The sequence below is a fragment of the Hemitrygon akajei genome, chromosome 1 (assembly GCF_048418815.1).
Source record: "Hemitrygon akajei chromosome 1, sHemAka1.3, whole genome shotgun sequence".
Classification (NCBI taxonomy): Eukaryota; Metazoa; Chordata; class Chondrichthyes; order Myliobatiformes; family Dasyatidae; genus Hemitrygon; species Hemitrygon akajei.
The window spans coordinates 106,983,145-107,008,253 of NC_133124.1; the positions used below are offsets into that span (position 1 = coordinate 106,983,145).

Sequence of the window (25,109 nt, forward strand, 5' to 3'; positions counted from 1 at the left end):
ATTAGACCATTTGACTGAAAGAGAGACAGGAACAGGTTGTTAGGTTGGACTGACCATAAAGGTCAAACGATCTGGACAGACTAACACCAAGGTCAGACTGTCTAACTGGACTAAATGCAGGCTTAGTCAGTCTGGCCAAGGTCAGATTGTCTGATTGATTCTCTTAGTCCTTGTGTCAAAGTGTCACCTAGTGATGACTGTTGATTGTCAGCATGGATCTGTTTTATTTCTTTGGGGAAAATGCTCATTGATCACACATATATATATTGTGGGGATGTTATTTGTTGTCCCTGGGCAGGATGAATCTCACAGTGGGAATGCATTGCGGCATCATCAGTGGCATTAACACAAATAAAATAAAAATCTGCTAAAATTAGTGCACAGAAGAAACTAAACAGAAAATGTCAACAAGCCTGAGGTGATCCAATCTCCTGTGATAGACTGCTGTGCTTGCAAGTTCCCCACTAACATACAGCAGTGTTAAAACCAGCCCAAGTATTATATCAACAAAACCACTCAGGGACTGGCAGCTTTGCAACAGCCTGGCCCCAGAAAGTTATTTTACATCAATATTTAAAATACTTTAAATGTGCTTACCTTCTTAAGCTTCCAGGGTTAGTGTTGTATTTTGGAAAGCATGCAACACAGACTTGCTAGGATTACATCAGGAATGAAGGACGTCAGATATGTGTTAAATTTAAAGAAGATGTTATTGATCCCCTTGGAGCAGCGAAGGTCGAAGGGAGATTCAGTAGCAAGTTTCAAAGTCATAAAATGTTTCCATAGGGTTCATGGAAAGAAGTCCTGGCAATATTGTCAGTTATCTGGGAACACATATTTAAGAAAGTTAGCAAGAAAAAAGCATGATGGAAAATTAAATAAATAATGAGTTTTTATGATTCAAAAGGGTAGTTTTCAAAGTAGATTTTAAATGAGGATTGGGAGCAAACTTGAAAAGTTGCAAAGTGTTGAGGAAAGATTGAGTCTGACGTAAACACAAAATACACTGCAGCTACGAGGAAATCTGCAGATGCTGGAAATTCAAGCAACACACACAAAGTGTTGGTGGAACGCAGCAGGCCAGGGGACATCTATAGGAAGAAGCACAGTCGACATTTCGGGCCGAGACCCTTCGTCAGGACTGAAGAGGGAGGGGGCAGGGGCCCTATAAAGAAGGTGGGGGGAGGGTGGGAAGGAGAAGGCTGGTAGGTGCCAGGTGAAAAACCAGTAAGGGGTAAGAACAAGGAGTGGGAGAAGGGAAGCAGGGAGGAGATAGGCAGGAAAGGTGAAGAAGGAATGTATTGGGAAAGCACTATGAGTAGTAGAAGAAGGCGGAACCATGAGGGAGGTGATGGGCAGCTGGAGGAGGAGGCAGAGTGAAACTGGGATGGGGGAAGGGAGGGGGAGGGAATTACCAGAAGTTGGAGAATTCAATGACTTGCTTTGTGTCCACTCTAGCTGTGATCTAACCAGGGTTTTACAGAGCTGCAACATTACTCGTGGCTCTTGAACTCAGTCCTCTGACTAATGAAGGCCAGTACATAATACGCCTTCTGAACAACCCTATCAACTTAAAAATGATGGCTGCCATTCCATTAATGAATGGACAACAATGTATCTAGTGGCAGCATAGATAGAACCAGTGGTCACACGTTCATCAGTCAGAGGAAGCACTAGAAGATTCAACTTCATTGGAAGCTATCCTACCTCAGTGGAAAAGGCCCGCTTGGATTTATTCTATCTATACCCTTCATAATTTTGTATATCTCTATCAAGTCCCTCCTGAATCATTTATGCTCCAAGGAATAAAGTCCTAACCTATTCAATTTTTCCATATAACTCAGGTTCCCCAGTGCCAGGAACATCCTTGTAAATTTTCTCTACTCTTTTTCAATTTTATTTACATTTTTCTTACAAGTAAGTGACCAAAACTGCACACTCTACTCCAAATTAGGCCTCAGCATTCTCTCATATAACTTCAACAAAACACCCCATCTCCTATACTCAATACTTTGACTAATGAAGGCCAAGGTGGCAACACCTGTCCCACAACTTTCAATGAATTATGGACCAAAATTCCCTAATCCCTTTGTTCTACCGCATTCCTCACTACCCTACCATTCACTGTGCAAGACCTAGCCTGGCTGGTCTACTAAAGTGCAACACCTCGGGCTTGACCACATTAAATTCCATCTGCCATTCTTCAGCCCATTTTTCCAGCTGCTGCAAGCTCTGATAGTCTTCTTCACTGTCCACTACACCCCAATCTCAGTTAACCCAATTATCATCGATTATCATCATTGACGTAGATGACAAAGAACAATGGACCCAGCATCAAACCCTGTGGCACTCCACTATTAACAGCCCTCCAGTCTGAAGGGCAATCATCTACTACCACTCTCTGGCTTCCCCTACAAAGCCAATGTCTAATACAGTTTACTACCTCATCTTGAATGCCAAGCGACTGACCATTTTTGACCATCTTCCCATGTGGGGCCTTGTCAAATGCCTTGCTAAAGTCCATGTAGACAACATCTACTGTCTTAACTTCATCCTTTCCTGGTAACTTCCCAGAAAAACTCTATAAGATTGCTTAGACACGCCACACCACGCATAAAGCCAATCAGTCCTTGTCTGTCCAAATACTCACATATCCAATCCCTTAGAATACCTTCCAATGACTTTCTCACTACTGATGTCATGCTCAGCTGCCTAGAATTTCCTGGTTTATCTTTAGAGCCTTTCTTAAACAGCCGAAAAACATTATCTATCCTCCAACCCTCCGGTACTTCATCTGTCACTAAAGGTGATTCAAATATTTCTGCTAGGACCCCAGCAATTTCTGCACTTGCCTCCCACAGGGTCTGAGGGAACACCTTGTTAGGCCCTGGGAATTTATCCACTCTAACTTGCCTCAAGAGCAAACACCTCCTCCTCTGTAACCTGTATAGGGTCCATGACCTCATTGCTGCTTTGCCTCACTTTCTAAAGACTCTGTGCCCGTCTCCCGAGTAAAAGCAAATGCCAAAATTCACTTTACGATCTTCCCCAGCTCTCTTGGCTCCAAGCATAGATGACCATTCTGACCTTCAAGAGGGCCAATTTTGTCCCGTGAAATCCTTTTGCATTTAACACATCAGTCAGAATCCCTTCGGATTCTCCATCACTTTGTCTGCTCAGACCACCTCAACCTTTTGATTCTTGAGTTTATCTGAGAACTTAAAAGCATCTGTCTCCACAACTTCTCCACTATCTGTTGTGGCACTCTGGCTCCCATCCCTCTGCAGCTCTAATTTAAACCCCTTTCGCACACCCTGCAGCACTAGTGAATCTTCTTGCCAGGATATTAGTCCCCATCCAGTTCAGGTGCAAGTTGTCTCTTCTGTACAGGTCCCAGCTCCCTGGAAGAGAGAATCAGAATCTGAATCATGTTTAATATGATTCATATGTCATGAAATTTGTTAACTTTGCGGCAGCCCTATGATCCAATGAATCAGTGCGAGCACTGGCAATTATGGCAGCAGAAGATGGTGCGGAACTCTAGATTAACATCTATGAATGAGAGCAAGGAAGCTGGTAGCAGAACATTCACAACAAGGTTGAATTTCCATGGAGTTAACCGATGCAAGTAGAGTTAGGAATAACTATTCAGGGTACCAGTTCCCAGAGCCCCAATATTTTGTGCTAGTTGCAACAATGAAACCAGCCAGCCCCTAATGTTGATATTCATGGAAGGAAAACCTATGGCAAAGCTGCTGAATCAATACCACATATCTGTGAGAAGACAATGCCTTCAGGAAAGATATTGTGCAAAATGAGGAAGTAGTTATATTATTCATATAAGGTTCAACAAAAACCTGTAGAGAGACGTGAAATAAGTAAGAAAAGAATTTGATAGCATCTTTTGTAGTCAGCAATGGTAGAATGGCTGTGCAGTGCTCTACTGTATACACCTATAAAAAGTATTCATGCCACCACCCCCCCTTGGAATTTTTTAATGTTTTATTGTTTTACAATATTGAATCACAGTGGATTTAATTTGGCTTTTTTGACACATCAACAGAAGACTCTTTCATGTCAAAGTGAAAGCAGATCTCTACAAAGTGATCTAAATTAATTAGTTATAAATAGGAAACAGAAAATACAAACTTTGCAATTGAATTCATCCCCTTCAAGTCAGTATTTAGAAGATGAACCTTTGTCAGAATTTACAGCCTCGAATCTGTGTGGATAGGTCTCTATCAGCTTTGCATATCTGGACACTGCAAGTTTTCCCCATTCTTCTTTGCAAAACTGCTCAGGCTCTGTCAGATTGCATAGGGATTGTGAGTGAGCCAACCTTTTCAAGTCTAGCCACAAATTCTCAATTGGATTGAGGTCTGGACTCTGACTTGGCCACTCCAGGACATTAACTTTGTTGTTTTTAAGCCATTCCTATGTAGCTTTGGCTTTATGCTTGGGGTCACTGTCTTGCTAGAAAAAAAACTTCTTCTAGCTCGCTGTTCTCTTGCAGACTGCATCAGGTTTTCCTCCAGGATTTCCTTATATTTTGCTGCAGTCATTTTACCCTCTACCTTCACAAGCCTTCCAGAGCCTCCTGAGGTGAAGCATCCCCACAGCACGATGCAGCCACCACCATGCTTTACGGTAGGGATGGTATGTTTCTGATGATGTGTGGTGTTTGGCTTAATTTTTAAGCTTAAAATCTCAATTTTTGTTTCATCAGACAATAGTACCTTCTTCCAGTTGATTTCGGGGTCTCCCACATGTCTTCTGGCAAACTCTAGCTGAGATTTCAACAGTGGCTTTCTCTTTGGCACTGTCCCATAAAGCTGCAACTGGTGAAGCACCTGGGCAACAGTTGTTGCACATGCAGTCTCTCCCATTTCAGCCACTGAAGCTTGTAATTCATCCAGAGTTGTCAGAGGTCTCTTGGTGGCCTCCCCTCACTGGTCCCCTTCTTGCAGGGTTGCTCAATTTTTGAGGTCGGCTTACTCTAGGCAGATTTACAGTTCTGCCATATTCTTTACATTTCTTGATGTTTGACTTAGCTGTACTCCAAGAGATATTCAGTGACTTGGAAACGTTCTTGCATCCAACCCAGACTTGTGCTTTCAAATAACCTTTTCACGGAGTTGCTTGGAGTCTTCTTTTGTCTTCATGGTGTTGTTTTTGCCAGGATACTGACTCACCTGCAGTTGGACCATCTAGTTAACAGGTGTATTTTTACTACAATCAATTGAAACAATTTGACTGCACACAGATCTCCATTTAACTAATTATGTGACTGCTAAAACCAAGTGGCTGTGCCAGTCATGGTTTGATATTAAAGGGAGGTGAATACTTATGCAATCAATTATTTTGTGTTTTATATTTGTAATTAATTTAGACAGTTTGTAGAGATCAGTTTTCATTTTGACACGAAAGAATCTTTTACTGTGGATCAGTGTCACAAATGCCAAATTAATTCCATTGTGATTCAATGTTGTAAAACAATAAAATATGAAAACTTCCACGGGGGGGGGTGCATAATTTTTATAGGCACTGTATACATTTTTTTAAATCTTTCTATATAATAATAAGAGAAAAGGAGGTAACATTTATGTAGCGTTTATCAAATTTATGTGTCCACTTTGAGTCAGATGCAGATTGATTTGAGCTTCTTTCCAGGCATTAATTCTCTACAGATTGATGCTAGTTATGTCTAAAGAGAGTGCTATTGAAGGCATATGACATACTAGCCTTTATTAGTAAGGTACTGAGTATAAAAGTTAACAAGTATGAAACCTTGGCAGTCAGCACTTGGAGTACTGTGTGCATTTCGGGTCACCACATTACAGGGAGACTGTGGAGGCATTGCAGAGGTGCATCAGGGCATTGGTAGGAGTAGTGAGCATTAGGTATAAAGGGAGGTTGGACAAAATGGATTGCTTTCTCTAGAGAGGAGGAGTGATTTTGGAGATGTATATAAAATTATGAGGGACATAAATAGGATAGTCAGAGCCTATTTCCAAGAGTGGAAATGACAAATTTCAAAGGGCATAGTTTTAAGGTGAGATGCAGAAAGTTTAAAGATTTGCAAGGCATGATTTTCACACAGAGTGCGAAGGCTTATATCTAGGCCTTCCAATATTTGATAGGTTTCAATGCAATTCCACCCTACCCCAAATTCTTCTAAATTCCAGTGAGTACAGGCCCAGAGCCATCAAACACTCCTCTTATATTAACTCTTGCACTCCCAAGATCATTCTCATAAACCTCCTCTGGACCCTCTCCAATGCCAGCACATCTGCTCTTAGATCCGGGGCCCAAAGCTGCTCATAATACTCCAAATGTGGCCTGACCAGTGCCTTATAAAGCTTCAGCATTACTTCCTTGCTTTTATATTCTAATCCTCTCAAAATAAATGCAAACATTGCATCTACCTTCCTTATCACTGACTCAACCTGGAAGTTAATCTTTAGAGAATCCTGCACCTGTCACTGGTTAAGATAGTGGATAATGGACTGTTTTGTCTTGATTGACTTCTTGGGTGTTTTTTGGAGCTGTACTCTTCCAGATAAATGGATGGGATTCTATTGTGCTTTGTTAATGATAAAAATTAATTTGGAAGGAGAAGAGCTGAATTATTTGCTACAGAATGTTAAGCCCCTTCTCTTTTTGTGTAGCCACAGTATTCCTGGAGCTGGTGATGTTACTGGTCGGTGGTGACAATGGGGCAGTTGATGGTGATATTGCCACTGAAACTATACAGACATAGTTATCTCATCTCCTTTTAGAAACAGTCAATAAATGGTACTTTTTTTGATATAAATGGCACTTGCTACATCAGCCTGTGCATGAATGGTATCCAGATTTTCAGCACAGTTTTCTTCATTATCAGAGGAATTGCAAATAGAATGGAATGACAAAATAAAAAGTGAACATTATCATTTTTTTATTCAAATGAAGAAATGACTCCGCCCATCCTGATGAAGGGTCTTGGCCCGAAACGCCGATTGTATTCTTTTTGACAGATGCCTGGTAAGCTCCTCCAGCATTTTTGTGTGTGTTGCTTGGATTTCCAGTATCTGCAGATGTTATTTTGCTTGTGGAAGCAACAAATCCTATTTTTGTGTCCCAGTGGCCCTTGCTATTCCCCTAGCAGGTAGCAATCAGAATATGACCAGAATAATTATGCAGAACACCAGCTATTCATAATGTGTTAAAGGCGATCTGATCATGGAATAATGACTCAAGCTCTCTATACCCAAAACCCATACTGTATACTGTACTATCTGTCAAAAATTAGCAAATAATTGGCAAAGGCAAAATGACTTCCTATATTCTCCTTTTCCTTTCTGGTAATTATAACATTCAGGAGCCTGGTAAGTGCAGCTGAGTCAGTACAAACTATGAATGAAGCCATTTGAAAATGGCAGACTGCAATTAAATCAAAGGAAATGTTTTCTGTGCATCCACTGGGAAAGACTCATTGATTTACAATGGTCTGCTGTGTAAAGAAGCTCTAACTGAAAATGGGTTGACACTTAACTCCAAGCTTGAAGCTCAGAAAAGATGTCAGATTTTCAAATTCTCGGCACTTATCATGTAGATCAGTCTTTGTACTGTTATATAAAACACTCTGCTCATTAAGGGGCATGAATAATTCATCAATTATTTTATGGTACAATTGGAGATGGGAAAACAGAGATAACCAATATGTCAGCTTTTTTCTCTTAGCTCATGTATAGCTTGATGCTGTACTGTGGTCCAGCCTTTAGCATTTTCGTACTGTTGTCGCTATCTGGCAAATCATGCTTTTCCTTAAGGATACTCTGATAATTCAATAACTTTAACAAGATCGATAGTTTGGGATAATCCTCAAAATATTTAATTCATTTCTTCCTGCAAAATACCACCATGTGAATTCACAGATTTACTATTTAAATGGCATGATAAAGGAGCCTGTGCAGCCTTACATATAACCACGGTATCTGACAAACAGAAATGGATTTCAAATAAATTTGGGATTAGAGTTTGCTATTTTAAGCCTTCACAAATCAAACACATCTGGAGCACAGTTTTAATACACTTGCCTAACTCTTGTGTGAAATTACACACATTTCTGCACTTGATAAACTTAGTTCATAGTTAAAGTATAATTCTACATTAGTGAAAATTTAATATTAAAATAAAATAGTGCAGATCCTGGAACTCTGAAAAATAAAAGTAATGTAAAGGCTATACAATTTAATTGGCATCCCCGTTCAGTAACATAAGTTTTCCTTGCTTAATATACTTTCTCTTCCTGTATCTGTCACCTGGCATTCACTGAGTCAGACAGTTCTGGTTTCAAGTTCTGCTCTGAAGAATTTGATCACTAAATCTAGGCTGACATTTCACTGTATTATGCAAGGATAGGTAATGTCATCTTTTGGATAGGACTGGGCAGCTTTAGAATGCACAGTTCATTTTAAATATCCAAACACACTACTTTAACAAGCTAGAAGTTTCTCCCAATATATAGCCAAGATTTATCCCAGCCAATCAAAATCATTTAATCAGATTATCTGGTCATTAGCACATTGAGATTCTGCAGATGCTAGAAATATTCAGCAACATTCACAAAATGTTCAAAGTTCAAAGTACATTTATGATTAAAGTGTGTATACATTATCCAACCTTGAGATTCATCTCCTTACAGGCAGCCACTAAACAAAGAAACCCAAAAAAAAACCTTCAAAAAAAAAGACCATCAAACACCCAATGGGCGGAGAGGAAAAAAAACAAATAGAGCAAACAATAAAAGTGAACAAGTAGTATTTAAAACTGGAGTTTTACAAAAGTGAGTCCGCAGACATGAAGCCAAACATCACTGCAGCTGGAGCAGACCACAGCCTCAGTTCAGTGCAGAGCTGAGTAAATGTGGCAGAGCAGCAAATGGAACTGTTCCATTCCTTGCCTCCAGTCCCGACATCCTGATTTTTTTTTCAATCTGGCCAGACGCTTAAACCATCCAGACATCATTTCATTCCTCACTCTGGAGCCTGGATGCCGACACCATGAATTAGCTCGTAACCAAGCTTTCTGTTTCAGCCCTGAACTTAAACCTCGGGACTTCCTTCACTCTCGTGGACGGGCTCAGGCCTTAACTCTGCCTTGCTTCCGCTGGAGGAAATCAGCAAGTCAGGAGCCCTGATGAAGCATCTCGACCAGAAACTTCAATTGTTTATTCCCCTCCGTAGATGCTTCCTAACTTTCCGAGTTTTTCAGCATTTCGCTTGTGTTGATTATTAATACTTTGAAAATGTATTTGAGTAGCACTAAGTACAGTGTGTGCTGCTTCAAAACTCCAGTGACCCAGGCTCAAACCCGATCTCAAGTTCTGTTTGTGCAGAGTTTGTACTTCTCCCTTAACCCACAGCCAGGTGGTTTGATAAGTTAATTGGCCACTGTGTTTTACCCTCATTGTCGGTGGGTAGAAAATGGTATTGCACTGTGAGTTGGCATAGACTCAGCTGGCTGAAATGGGGTTCTTCTTTGGTGCAAATATGGCTGCAACTCTCTCCATATATAAGAGTGACAACAGTTCAAAGATAATTCAGTGGCTGTAAAACATCTTGAAATAGGTAGAGGATATTAAAGCTACTACATGAAATGCAACACTGACTGTTTCGGATCAGTACAGCTTTACTTTGTTATGAATTTTGTAATTTGTACCTTGGAACATAAAGTTGATATTCCCCTGGGGAAACATTTAATTATAACTCTGGAGTTTAGAAGAATGAGAGGGGTTTGAATTGAAACCTACCAAATATTGAAGGGCCTAGAGTGGAAGAGAATGCTTCCAATATTGAGAGAGCATAGGACCAGATGGCACAGCCTCAGATTAGAAGGCTGTCAGATTCAGAATCTGGTTTAATATCACTGACATATGTAGAGAAATTTATTGTTCCGCAGCAGCAGTATGGTGCAATACAGCGCAGGTTTCTGTTGTGGACTGAAGGTGTGAACAGAAAGGGAGAGGGCTGAGATTGAGAAGCACCAGAGAGGCATTCTGTAATGATCAATAAACCAATTATTTGGAATTAAATTACTCTGCCTGGTCCTTCGTTAGCCCTGCACCCCCACTTCCCGGGCACTCATTCTCTGCCACCTGTCCTGTGAAACTCCACCCTCGCCAGTCACAACATCTCTTGTTCCCATCAGATTTACAAACCTACTCTGTGCTCCAAGTGGACGAATACAGCGCCGTGCAAAAGCCTGGGGCACCCTCGCTGTAGATATGTGCCTAAGACTTTTGCACAGTATTGCTTATATATGAATTAAATAAGTAGTTCAAAAAGAGAACAAAAATAGTAAGGTAATGTACACAAGATGATTCAGAAATCTGATGGAAGAAAGGAAGAAGCTGTTCCTAGAACACTGAGTGTGCCTGTTCAAGCTCCTGTACCTCCCTCTGACAGTCATAATAAGATAACAGCGTGTCCTGGGTGGGTGATGAGGGTTCGTAATGATGGATGTTGCCTTTTTGAGGCATCACCTTTTGAAGACGTTCTCGATGCTGGTGAGGCTAGTGCCCTTGATGAAGCTAGTGGAGTTTGCAAACCTTTGCAGCTTTTTCCAATCCTGTCATACCAGGCGGTGAGGCAAGTAGTTAGAAGGATTTCCATGGAACATCTGCAGAAATATTTTAGTCTTTAGTGACATGCCAAATCTCCTCAAACTCCCTTTAGAACAGAGATGAGGTGGAGTTTCTTTAGCCAGAGGCTGATGAATTTACGGAATTCATTGCCACAGGCAGATGTGGATGCCAAGTCATTGGGTATATTTAAAGTGGATGTTGATATGTTCTTGAGTTGTAAATGTAGCAAAGGTTATGGGGATGAGATGGAAAATAAATCAGCCATGATCAAGTGGTAGAGGAGACTCAATGGGCCAAATGGCCTAATTCTGCTCCCACGTCTCATGGTCTTAAAACTCTTTCAGTTTCATTAATGCTTTGTACTAAACTGCTGCTTCTACAGAATTATCAATTAGGTATCTGCATTTATACAGCAACTTTCACAATCTCACATACCACCAAGGTGTTATATGCCTAGTACAGCAATTCTAGCCAAAGATTTGACTTTCTATGTGCAATTCAAACATTGAAAAAATTTACTTGGAATAGATTGTTCTAGTAATATAGGAAATTATTTTGAGCACTTCTGTGCTGAATTCACTTCAGAAGGTCTCCTGGAGCCAGACATGTCCTTATTGCCGTCTCTGCTTGTGAACCACACATCTGTTCTGTATACCTTTTGGATTTGTGTCTGTTGAAAGGAACCTCTGCAGAAACTGGTAAATTTGGTACTCATGATGTCCTGTGAGTCATCATTAGCAGCAGGAATAAATATTACAAACTCAATCTATACTCAGTGGCCACTTTATTAGGTACACCTGTACACGTGCTCATTAATGCAAATATATCTTCAACCAATCATGTGGCAGCATCTCAGTGCATAAAAGCATGCAGACATGGTCAAGAGATTCAGTGGTTGTTAAGACCAAGCATCAGAATGGGGAAGAAACGTGACTTTGATTGTGGAATGATTGTTGGTGCCCGACAGGTTGGTTTAAGTATCTCAGAAACAGCTGATCTCCTGGGATTTTCACATACAACACTCTCTAGCATTGACAGAGAAAAACCAAAAAAAAAACATCCAGTGAGTGGCAGTTCTGTGGGCAAAAGTTGCCTTGTTAATGAGAGAGGTCAGAGGATAATGGCCAGACTGGTTAAAGCAGACAGGAAGGCGACAGTAACTCTAATAGCTATGTATTACAACAGTGGTGTGCAGAAGAGCATCTCTGAATGCACGACATGTCAGTCCTTGAAGTGGATGGGTTACAGCAGCAGACGACCACAAACATACACACAGTGGTCAATTTATTAGGAAAAGAAGGTACCTAATAAAGTGGCCACTGAGTGTGTAATCTCATGGCCTAGCATATCTCCCACTCCACCATTCCAATCAAGACGTGCAATCAAACTGTTAAATTGAAAAGGTAAAGAAACATACATATCTAAAAATGAGGTGCCGATCTAGTGGAGATGCAAAATAGGACTACAGGCATAAACAGCAGAAATATTTTGTAATAGATAGACGTAATTGATCTCATAAATAGCAGATCAGATCTAAGTTCTGCAAAGGATATACGGGATCCACAGAGTACCAATTACCTCAGCTACACAAACAGGAAGTGGACTAGTAATGACATAAGGGATGAAGTGAGAGTGACATTTAGCAGAACATTCTTGATTAGTGTATTCCTGGCCCAGTGAGGAAGGCAAAATTGCTGGGCCAGAAATGAGTCAGACCACATGAAGCGAGTTTCCATGGTTAAACTACTGGAATAAAATCCATCGTAATATCATACTTTCCTAACAGTGAAGGTAAAGGCCAGAGTAGTTACATGGTGAATGAGAACTGATCTTATATTAGAAAACTGGAATCAAGGCTTGACAGACAAAACTGTAGTTGAACACTGAGAGGCCTTAAAAGTGGAACACTTATGTTGCTGCGTACATACGTTCCCATTCACGAGAAGGACAAGGAAATTATAGTGTGTCCTGCAGAACTAAAACGAGAAAGAGTGAAGTTAAGCTGATAAAGAAGAATATGAATTGAGTTTGTTACTTACATCCTTCATATACATGAGGAGTAAAAATCTTAACGTTACATCTCCTTCTAAATGTGCAATGTGCAATTTATAGTAATTTGTAATAAATAGTATGTAAAATAGGAAAGTCAGTGAAACATAGAAATACAATGATAACTTATGATAAATGCCAGTTTGATCACCAGGCTGATTACATATAAACAGAGCTGACACGAAAAATTGAACATAAGCCAAGACTGGCAGAAAACATTAGAGCAAATCTGGAAGTAGGCTATAGGTTGTAAGAGCAAGGGTTATGATTAAGAGACAAGAAGGAAAGTTACTCATGGAGGCAGAAAGCATGACTGAAGAATAAATGAGTATTTTACAAAAGTCTTCAGCAAGGAAGAAGGTACCACCTGCACTGAAGTGAACACCAGGTACAAATGCTGTAACGGCACATCTCAAAATGATTCTCTCTATGACCATTATGCAGTGGATCCATTGGATTACCCCCAACTACAGATTTCTCTCCATGTTCTGACTTGAAAAGATTTCACTTTTTCTTTGCTATCACTAAATCCAAACTCTTGAAACCAATCCTCAGGATCCTCATTTCCTCAGTACCTTCACCTGAAGCAGTTCAAGAAGGTGGCTCACCACCTCCTCCTCAAGGGCAATTAAGGATAGCATTGACTGTTGCTCTACACGCTGAAAGATTGCTGAGTATCAAAAGCTTGATTAGCAACTCCAGAACTGTGCAGGTTGCTCGAACAGCTCACAAAAAAAATGCACCTTGAGGTATAGAGGGGCTGTCACCTTAATGGTGGAAGCTTAGATGGTAAGGACAGAGATTGTTGGGGATCAAATCAAAGTGGATGCATTGATCATAATGAAATATTACTAATGATGATACCTGACAAACGTGTGCATGTGCGTATGCGTGTGCAACAGTAGTACACCTTGCACTACGTTTTTCTCTGGCTTGTATGAGATCATGATCATTCCATCAGGGCTTGCTTCAATGTGTTGGAAAAATCTACTAAAACCACCACCTAGCATGCTATTTAATGGTGGTCCCAGTAGGTTCCCAATTATTACTCTTAACCCCACGTACTCCCAAACACCAAATTGCAGTACTGGCTACTATCTCGGCCACTAGGCTTTTGATGTTTGTCCTTACAATTATGAAACCTTCACCATCTATTATGTAGCCTCTCTGCAATGTGTGTGACTGAGGACAGATTACCATGGGCAGGTTGCCTTTAAGGGCTGACATCCTCTTCAGATTTTAGTGCAGTGAAGGGTCTTGAGCTGTGCCAGCTTAGATGAAATTCCACTTGGTACCCTGCAGTTTCCTTCTTAATGCATGATCTTGAGAGCATAACAGCACTAAATTCTAACCCAGTTTTGCAAGGGATCTAATTAGTCATAGCTGCAATATGCAGTACAGATTTAACATATCAAAAAGCAGTAAAATTCAGTTTATAGCAATTAATTAATAGAATGAATCTATACAATTAAAAAGGATGATGTAACCTCTGAATTTCTGAGAAGTCATCTTCTTAATTCTTTGTTTACTGTTAACGGACTGGATTTAGAAATATCACTGTGGTCTGACCCCTTTGAAGACCCCAGACAATAGGCAAAGGCTAGAGATTATATTACTGTAATGAAGCAAAATTAAGGACAACACTAACAGCCCTCAAGATAACATTTTCCTTCCCGCCTCAGCTTCTGTTTACTTTTGCAATTAGTATTCTGCTCTTGAGAGACCAGCCTCAATAAAAATAGCTTCACTAACAGCAGGATTAATACATTGTGCATTGCATGGAATAATACTCATATGCAATAAAAATACTGAAAATAAAGATCATTGTCTCTTCAGGAAACCTCATCTCTTGAATGTAAGGCAGAAAGGGAAGGCAAACTAATTTGTGCTAATTACCGAAAATGCCAGAAATTGTAAATGTCCTCTGACTGACTGCATAATCCCTTAAAAAGAGCGACTCTTACAGCAGAATATTACTTTTCCTTTAAGCAATAAAACTATTTTTGCCTAGAAATTTATCTCCTGATATTAATTCTAAGCACACAATGTACACAGTCTACACTTTTGTTTCAAGTCATAGGAAATCAAAGAACATAAACATTTGCAACCATTATATTTTTGTCAAAGCTATTCAAAACTATTTCCATATCTATAGTCTTATCCAATGCCCTGCATCTTGCTTGCTTCAAATAAGTATTTGCATTTTATCTCTGTGTTGAGCACTTACTGGGACTCTTTAATTCACTAGTTCATAACAACTACTCCTACCCAATTCAAGTTTCAAAGGTTTCCATGGAATCTGTCTGCTGGTCACTTCTATTAAACATACCAGATTGGAGCTTTTGTCCCCATCAGGGACTTAGATTCCAAGTGCAGTTTCTCAGTTAGATAGGTGTTATGAAAGGAATAATGTTCAACAAAAATACACGTGTTAATGTACAACCTACAAAACAAGACTTCCATCCGCTACTTAAAAACATAGCATTGTCCCAAATCCCAAGGCAATATTGATTGATGTTTGAGGATGAACACGTTTGTTTGTGATGATTCATATCATACTGAAATTGCTTTGTTAAATCTCAATCAAGCCTGAAATAGAGTCATTTGTTAGATTTCCCAAAGGGAATATAGATTTGCTTGATTAAAGTAATACCTTTTTAGACAAATGAAATATATATTGGAAATGCACAGTATTCATGCAGCATCTGTAATGAAAGAGAAATGGGTATGAGTAACATTTCTAAAGATTAAAGGCAGGGCACAAGAAAACAGTGATCAAACTACAGTTCTTTCAATTTTTATGTTCTATCTTCAATGATCAAAACAGGTCAGCACTTCATTATAGATTAGGTAGCAAAACAGCAGAATCCTTTTTGGTCAGACTACAAACATGCTCACAACCTCCAATTCTCAGTCACTTTAAATCAACCATTCCCCCTGTGATCCTGCTTTCCATTGTTTCAGTGAAAAACAATCTCCAGTAAAACTGTGCCCTTTTCAAGACACATTTTACAAGTTTCAAGACTCAATATTAAAACTCAAAACTCAATATTACCTTATCTACTGACTATATCTTAGGTTAACTGTTGCTGAGAAAAATTCTGCTTTTCCCACTGACAATTCTTATTTCATTTCTTCCATTTCTTCACTAACCCCTTTCCACCCTTCACCCCCGAACCAACCAAGCATCTATTGTTATTTAATCTCTGCTGCTTTCCATCCCAAAACTGGGTTTCTCTTATCTTCCTCTCCTCCCTCTTACCCACCTCTATACTTGTACTTTGCATCCTTAACTTTTCTCATTGCCCTGACATGTTAACTTGCATCCCACCAGATGCCACACAGCCTGCTGCGTACTCTCAACATTTTCTATTTTTAGTGCATTCTTCTACATTCAACTTTGCTTATAAAAATGGTGCAGGGTATAAAAGAACAGAAAGGGGCAGGAAAAAACACGGTAGGAAATCTCAGGGTAGTGAAGCTGGGATGTCAGAGACAGCTAGGAACAATCAGAAGCCATGGGCAGCTGTACATAAATGCAGGTTCTTTCAAGATCTATAAGGAGCTAACCTGGTTCCAACATATTGATGCAGCTATAAAGAAGGCAGGACAGTGACTATACTTCATTAGTTTGAAGAGATTTGGCATGTCAACAAAAACTTCTATAGATGTACTGTGGAGAGCATTCTGGCAGACTGCATCACTATCTGGTATGGTGGGGGGGCTACTGCACAGGACCGAAAGAAGCTGCAGAGGGTCATAAATTTAGTCAGCTCCATCTTGGGTACTAGCCTACAAAGTACCCAGGACATCTTCAAGGAATAGTGTCTCAGAAAGGCAGTGTCCATTATTAAGGACCTCCAGCACCTAGAGCATACCCTTTTCTCACTGTTACCACCAGGTAGGAGGTACAGAAGCCTGAAGGCACACACTCAGCGATTCAGGAACAGCTTCTTCCCCTCTGCCATCTGATTCCTAAATGGACATTGAACCCGTGAACACTAACTCGCTTTTTAAATATATGTTATTTCTGTTTTTGCATGATTTTTAATCTATTCAATATACATATACTGTAATTGATTAACTTATTTATTTTTACTTTTTTTTCTTTCTATATTAAGTATTGCATTGAACTACTGCTGCTGTTAACAAATTTCACGGCACATGCCAGAGATAATAAACCTGATCTGATTCTGATTCTGTTTTCATTTCAAATGACTTCAGCATTTTGCTTTGGTAATCAAAGGCTGCAAGGTAAGAAATGAATGGATTATATTAAATTAAAAGAATAGATTAAAAAACATTAAAAATTCCAGAAATCTGAAATAATAGTAGAGGCCTCTGGTCCAGGGTCTCTGATGTGAATTTTAAATTCTGTGTCTCTTTCACAGATGTTGCTTGACCTACTAAGTGTTTCCAACATTGCTTCTTTTTATTTGAGATGATGTTTGAGACCCTGTGTAGTAGGTAAAATTATGTTTCTTTGTTCCTTCCTGTTTTTCTGTATTTGGGGATATCGCCAGGCTCACAAAGGGACCCTCAGATGATGTAGACCCTTTTGTGGATGTTTCAGATGGGATTCCTGGTACCGCTCCAGGATTGCTCTGTTTCTGCGTTTTGAGATTCGTTGCCTGTCCCATTAATCGGTGTCCTTTTATATTCCACAGCCGCGGCAGAGGCAGAGAAAAAGGATGAGGTTCCCACTGTCTCCGCAAGCGTTTCAGCTAACGGGTCCAAGAAAGAAGTTAAGAAGAAGGACGGGCAGAAGAAGGACAGCACTAAAAACGACAGGGATGAATCAAAGAGCAAAACAAAGGATGGAGAAAATAAAAATGGAACAAGACAGAAAGGGGCAGGACAGAAACAGGCAGGGGCAAAAGGTGGGGGGAGGGCTAATACTAAAGGACCAGGCAATGCCAAAAGTACTGGGAAGGCAGGAGTGAATTCTAGGGGAGGGCCAAAGAAAGCACCTGCAAAAAAGACTTAATAGATTCAAATGGGCAATACAGTCATGGTGAGCCCAAGCTGGAGAGAATGTTGACATGCTGACGTTTCAATCACTAGGCCATAGTTTCTAATCCAATCAGTAAGAACAGGCTTATATGTCACTTCTCTACCTTGACGTGAACTAATGTGGGAAAGTGGTGTAGGAAAGTAGCATATTCACACTAATGAGAAGGATTACGGAGGATACGTTTGGGGTGGAAGCTGAGGGAATTGTCAAGGCAGTGTGCATTTTCTCAAGGTTTTCTGTGAGTGTGATATAGCACAGACGATTTTCCCCATCATCTTCACTCAGCGAGCAGCAGCACAGTGCTGCTGCTGACTCACAACCCCGGGTATCCAGTTCAATTCCGAGCTCCAGTGCCTTTTGGGCAGATATTGCATACTCTCTCAGTGATCACGGGAGTTTGCCCCCACACACCAAAGGTCTGCTAGGAGGTTAATTCATTACTGCAATTTATCCCTTAGTACAGAATTAAAGAGGAGTTAATGGACATCAGTGAGAGAAAACAATGTGCACACAAATTGGGAATTAAGGGAGAGGAAATAGGGTTAATGGGAGCGATCCCCTGGGAACAAGCTTGGACCCAATAAGCTGAAGAGCCTCCTATTGTGTCTTTATGTAAATAAGATGAAAAACTGTCATGATTTCTATACTATTCTTCTTCCTCCAATATTTTCAATGTTATTTTTTATTTCAGCGGCTCCACACTTTATGGGTATTGCTCCTGTTTTAACAGCCACAAAATATCTTGTCCTCCCACGCTTGTCCCATGCTGGAAATGCGCCAATTACATTGGACGCATGAGTGCCCTTACATCTGTTTGTATCTGTGATAGGACATGGGCCCATGGCTTATCATTCTGTCTGTAAGTGTTTTGTGCTCCTGCCCACATAGCAACACAACAGAGGTTGAGCTATAAACAGAACATCCTTCATTAAATGCAGCAGCTCTCAACTAACAGGAGTGACTGGTACAACGATTTTTGAGAAGTACATCCCATAAGGTACATTCAGTTCTTAATGCTGCAGTTAGTCACATAATCTACACTTATATCCATCAGGGTGTTTGTGAACTGGCTTGTGAATGATCTGCTATACAGCCCACAGGATGCAATTTATTTCCCAGGCAATCCATTAAGCCAATTATTCTTAAAGGGAGTGCTGGAGGATGCTTCTGATCCATGCCATTTATTTATTCATAGTGGGGATAACAGAGTAGGTCCTTGACGTGATTCTGTTATTTTCCCCCGGATTGTGAGGTCAAGTTTTGCCTTCTCCAGCACTACACACCATATTCTATCCCCATTCTCAGGATCCTCAAGGCTTATAAATGCTGCCCACAGTTCATGATCCTAACGAGTTGACAGATCAATTGTCCATGGTCCTGTTCCCATTTCTAGCCCCATCATCTACAGCTATTTGGACTTTGATCAGTTTCTACAGCAGGTGAATATTTTTAGATGGTCAGGCTAGATTGGTTTAGTAATGCATTCATGCCCCAATCTACTGAGTTGAAGATGTGAAACTGGCTGTTTTACCCAAGCAACAAGAGGGTGTAAGACCATGAGCGTTTCAGGCAAGAGGCCTGATCGAGACAGCTACAGCAGGTGAAAGCAGGGCGAGAGAGCACTGGGAAGCAAAAACGTGGCTGCAATCATTCTTGGGTTGGGAGAAAATGAAATGAAAAGGGTAACAGAGAATTTCCATTTAAATGTTTATAGAATCATATGGTCATAAAATAAAGAAATGTGCCCCTCAGTCCACCCCATCCCTATTAACTTCTCGATCCCTCCATCTGATCACATTTTCCTTCATTAGGACTGTATTTTTCTATGACTTCCCTATTTCAGTGAAACACAGCAATTGCATCTGATTCCAGGACTTCCTTCTGACAGCACATTCCAGATATCAACCACTTCCTGTGACTGACAGGGAAGATTGATTTAGCAAACTGACACCCCAGTCACAAGATTCAGTAGAACTCCATGTCCCTACTGACAAGCGAGCCTGGTTAATTAATAAATTTGCACTCCATTAAAAGAAATGGATATGAAGGCAGTGAAATTCATTATCCCAATCTGAGTTTGTGGGTGCATGGTAGAATCAAACTTTGTACTTGTCTCAAACTTTCCAGCCAAAAGACATTCTCTATCTTCAATGTAATTTATAAACAACCGTTCATTTGTTGCTTTGTATTTATTTTATGTACAATGATTAATTTTGCATTTAAATGCAGCTGAGATTTTTAGCTCATTTTGCATCTAAGGAATAGCCCCACATCACAGTGAATTCTACAAGTGCACTGATATAAATGTAGAGCCAGGTATAAATAAATATCAGTAAATATTATTGCCATCATTGCATTGTCTTATTACTCTGCAGCATGCATAACATATTCTATAATTGAAATTATGTCTTACCTTCGGATTTAGACTTTATGGACAATTAAAACTGTGCTGGGGAGGATCTGTGTGTCTTTTCCCTATACCTTGATGTGGAACTCAGCCAAACCATAAATAATGTGGAGCAAGTAACATACCTCTTGACTCCCAATGCCTTTCCACTACCAACAAGTTACAAGCAACTGTGTTGTGAAATACTCTCCTCCACCTTGGCTGGGTGCAACTGCAATAACATTCAAGAAGTCCCACAACCATGCAAGAGAAAGCTGGTCACTTGATCCAGCACCATAAACATCCCCACTTCCACTGCCAGCCGCCTGTGAAGGCACCACCTAAACCTTTGATCCTTACCACTGAGCACAAGGCTATCAGACATGCAAGTAAGACAGTGCCTTTCAAATCATCTAGAATTGGATTCTTCCATTGTTGCTAAGTCCAAATCCTCAGGAATCCCTTCCTAGCAGTACTGAGAAAGTACCTTAGCCACTAGACTTCAGGTGTGAAAAATATAAGCTTTCTCAGTCAAGCAGGAATGGGCAATAAATGCTGGTTTTGCCAGCAGTATCCATAGACTGAGAATTAGACTGAGGATTATGTTTTTCACTGGTACATATTGACCTTTGTTTTGGCTCACATCTGTTCTGCCTTCTCACTAATTCTCTCACATTCCCGACAAATTCCACATTGGCTTCTTGAGCGACTGTTTGACGCTGTGGGCTCTTTCTGTAGAGGAATAATGCCCAATTCTTGCCTGTGAACAAGCTTTATACATGTGGGAGCAAATCAGAACGATTCCCCTCCTTTAAATGCAGTGATGTGGATACTGTGAGGAGATGATTTCAACCTGATAGAGACAGTTCAAAAGGCCTAACTGCTATTATGCAAATATTTTACAACGTTCAGTTAAAAACCTGGGCTGGTTCAAATGGGAAGTGTTTGTAGAATGCTTAAAATCCTTTAGATATATAATAAGGCGCCATGATTTCTAGAAGCAAAAGTTCCAATAAATCTCATCTAATGGCTCTATTACATAGAAACATAGAAACATAGAAAATAGGTGCAGGAGTAGGCCATTCGGCCCTTCGAGCCTGCACCGCCATTCAGTATGATCATGGCTGATCATCCAACTCAGAACCCTGTACCTGCTTTCTCTCCATACCCCCGATCCCTTTAGCCACAAGGGCCATATCTAACTTCCTCTTAAGTATAGCCAATGAACCAGCCTCAACTGTTTCCTGTAGCAGAGAATTCCACAGATTCACCACTCTCTGTGTGAAGAAGTTTTTCCTCATCTGGGTCCTAAAAGGCTTCCCCTTTATCCCTAAACAGTGACCCCTCGTTCTGGACTTCCCTAACATTGGAAACAATCTTCCTGCATCTAGCCTGTCCAATCCCTTTAGAATTTTATACGTTTCAATAAGATCCCCCCTCAATCTTCTAAATTCCAGTGAGTATAAGCCTAGTCGATCCAGTCTTTCTTCATATGAAAGTCCTGCCATCCCAGGAATCAATCTGGTGAACCTTCTCTGTACTCTCTCTATGGCAAGAATGTCTTTCCTCAGATTAGGGGACCAAAACTGCACACAATATTCTAGGTGCAGTCTCACCAAGGCCTTGTACAACTGCAGTAGAACCTCCCTGCTCCTGTACTCAAATCCTTTTGCTATGAATGCCAACATACCATTTGCCTTTTTCACCACCTGTTGTACCTGCATGCCCACCTTCAATGGCTGGTGTACAATGACACCCAAGTCTCGTTGCACCTCCCCTTTTCCTAATCGGCCACTGTTCAGATAATAATTTGTTTTCCTATTCTTGCAACCAAAGTGGATAACTTCACATTTATCCACATTAAATTGCATCTGCCATGAATTTGCCCACTCACCTAACCTATCCAAGTCACCCTGCATCCTCTTAGCATCCACCTCACAGCTAACACCACCGCCCAGCTTCGTGTCATCCACAAACTCAGAGATGCTGCATTTAATTCCCTCATCTAAATCATTAATATATATTGTAAACAATTGGGGTCCCAGCACTGAGCCTTGCGGTACCCCACTAGTCACTGCCTGCCATTCTGAAAAGGTCCCGTTTGCTCCCACTCTTTGCATCCTGTCTGCCAATCAATTCTCTATCCACATCAATACCATGTGCTTTAAGTTTGCACACTAATCTCCTGTGTGGGACCTTGTCAAAAGCCTTTTGAAAATCTAAATATACCACATCCACTGGCTCTCCCCATCCACTCTACTAGTTACATCTTCAAAAAATTCTATTAGATTCATCAGACATGATTTTCCTTTCACAAATCCATGCTGACTTTGTCCGATGATTTAATCTCTTTCCAAATGTGCTGTTATCACATCTTTGATAACCAACTCTAGTATTTTCCCCACCACCAATGTCAGACTAACCGGTCTATAATTCCCCGGTTTCTCTCTCCCATCTTTTTTAAAAAGTGGGATTACATTAGCCACCCTCCAATCCTCAGGAACTAATCCAGAATCTAAGGAGTTTTGAAAAATTATCACTAATGCATCCACTATTTCTTGGGCTATTTCCTTAAGCACTCTGGGATGCAGACCATCTGGCCCTGGGGATTTATCTGCCTTTAATCCCTTCAATTTACCTAACACCACTTCCCTACTAACATGTATTTCCCTCAGTTCCTCCATCTCACTAGACCCTCGGTCCCCTACTATTTCCAGAAGATTATTTATGTCCTCCTTAGTGAAGACAGAACCAAAGTAGTTATTCAATTGGTCTGCCATGTCTTTGTTCCCTATGATCAATTCACCTGTTTCGGACTGTAAGGGACCTACATTTGTCTTGACCATTTTTCTTTTCACATTTCTATAAAAGCTTTTACAGTCAGTTTTTATGTTCCCTGCCAGCTTTCTCTCATAATCTTTTTTCCCTTTCCTAATTAAGCCCTTTGTCCTCCTCTGCTGGTCTCTGAACTTCTCCCAGTCCTCAGGTGTGCCGCTTTTTCTGGCTAATTTATATGTTTCTTCTTTGGACTTGATGCTATCCCTAATTTCCATTGTCAGCCATGGGTGCACTACCTTCCCTGATTTATTCTTTTGCCAAACTGGGATGAACAATTGTTGTAGTTCATCCATGCGATCTTTAAATGCTTACCATTGCATATCCACCGTCAACCCTTTAAGTATCATTTGCCAGTCTATCTTAGCTAATTCACGTCTCATACCTTCAAAGTTACCCTACTTTAAGTTCAGAACCTTTGTTTCTGAATTAACTATGTCACTCTCCATCTTAATGAAGAATTCCACCATATTACACAAATAAAGGTAACAAACAAAGGAAGGAAAGAAATACAGGTGTTTACATATCTCCCAAAGCACTTCAATATGGAAAAATAATCTTTCATATTGTAACGTAGAAAGTGTGGCTCATTCCCACAAATATCTAGCTAAGGAATTGCTGTCCAAATTGTCCATAGTCTTTTAGGCGCTGGGCACAAAAGCCTGTGTTTTCCTTCTTATATAACGCCGTGCTGCTGCAAGTAAGTTTTGTTGCACCTGTGCATACATTTACTTGTTCATATGATAATAAACTCCACTTCGACTTTGATTTTGACCATATACTGTAATTGAAGTGTGCAGATGGACACTTGTGTTAATATCCCTTCAAAAAGATGGTAACTGATACATTGTGGAAAACCCTAAGCACTGCAATAAAGTGCGAACTATAATTTTTAAATTCACTTTTCGGGATGTGGGCAGATTTGGCTAGGCCAGCATTTATTGCCCAGCCGTAACTGCCCTTGAGAAGGTAATGACCACCATCTTGAACCATTGCAATTCATTCTGGTGAATATATCCCCACAATGAATTGGGGCAGGAAATATCAGAGTCTTAGACCCAGCATTGATGAAGTGAATGCCAATATTTACCAAAGTCAGAAGGGGATCTGACTTGGAGGATGGTGGTCCTCCAGCCTGTTACCCTTGTAGATCTAGGTCTGGAAGAACCCACCAGAGTAGCTAGCTGTGGTGTATAACAGTGTTGTAACTGTTTTTAAAAAAAATTATCACAGCAGTAAGTACTAAAGATATCTAAAGTGTTACAAGAGTCTTGACCTCCAACACTCTTTCTCAGGGAGTGCACTTCAGATTCCAACCACCCCTAGATGAAAAGATGTTCCTCAGATTCCATCTTAATCTCTTATCCTAAACCTATGCTCTCTGGTTTTAAACACATTGCTATGGAGAAGGAAATTCCTGCTATCCACCTTATTATCCCTCATCAGCCTGCAGTCATGTTCTTCACGTGCTCCCTGTGCTCTAAGGGAAGCCAAAAGGAAGACTAGACGGCCTCTCCTCACACGTGAAAGGAGAGACTGTAATCTGATTGTGACAGGGAGGAAATTTTTAGGGTGTTTAGGATGATGGATCGTACTTTTGAGCAAAATAATGTGAGCTTTTTGAGAGCTGTTAGAACCATTCAAGTCATTTGGACTACTTTCTACAATTTTCTAAAATGGAGCTGATTTGGATCTTACCTGATAAAGTCAAGTCCATTGATGGTATTCCAGTCTTAGATTCTGCCTCAAGTGAGCTGATAATTTGAATATCTCTAATTGTAATTAGAGGGATACACTCTCTAAGCTATTGTATAATTCACACACAGAGACTGAACAAAAAAGCACTATGTATATGCTGGATAATCAGAATACAACAAATAGGTAAATGTTCAAGTGCCAAGGATAAATACATTCAATTAAAAACCACGCTCGAGCAGCAGGGAGCCCGATAATCTTCACAGGTTGAAGTAGGCCGAATGATATAACAAAGCCAGCTAGTCAAACAGATGTAAAGTCTCATGCAACAGCAGACAAAAAGCACAAAAGTACCTGTAAGAGTAGCTTTGGGTTTCAAAATGAGAAGGTGGTACACAGTGGTAGCCACAATTGCAAATAAGTTTTTAGATGCATTAAGGGGCTAAAGATGATTAAGATCTGTAGAGATATCAAGGATATTGTACGATATAAAGTTTGTAAAA

General features: G+C 40.3%; 1 protein-coding gene across 1 annotated transcript in view; it reads left to right on the forward strand.

Moving 5' to 3' along the window:
• tmie (transmembrane inner ear) overlaps nucleotides 1-20,001 on the forward strand; it is an 84,980-nt gene extending 64,979 nt beyond the window's left edge. Inside the window, exon 4 of the mRNA XM_073049107.1 lies at nucleotides 17,344-20,001. Within this exon, the coding sequence (XP_072905208.1) occupies nucleotides 17,344-17,663 (320 nt within the window). The 3' untranslated portion in view covers nucleotides 17,664-20,001. The remainder of the gene's footprint in view (nucleotides 1-17,343) is intronic.
• The last annotated feature ends 5,108 nt before the right edge of the window (nucleotides 20,002-25,109 follow it).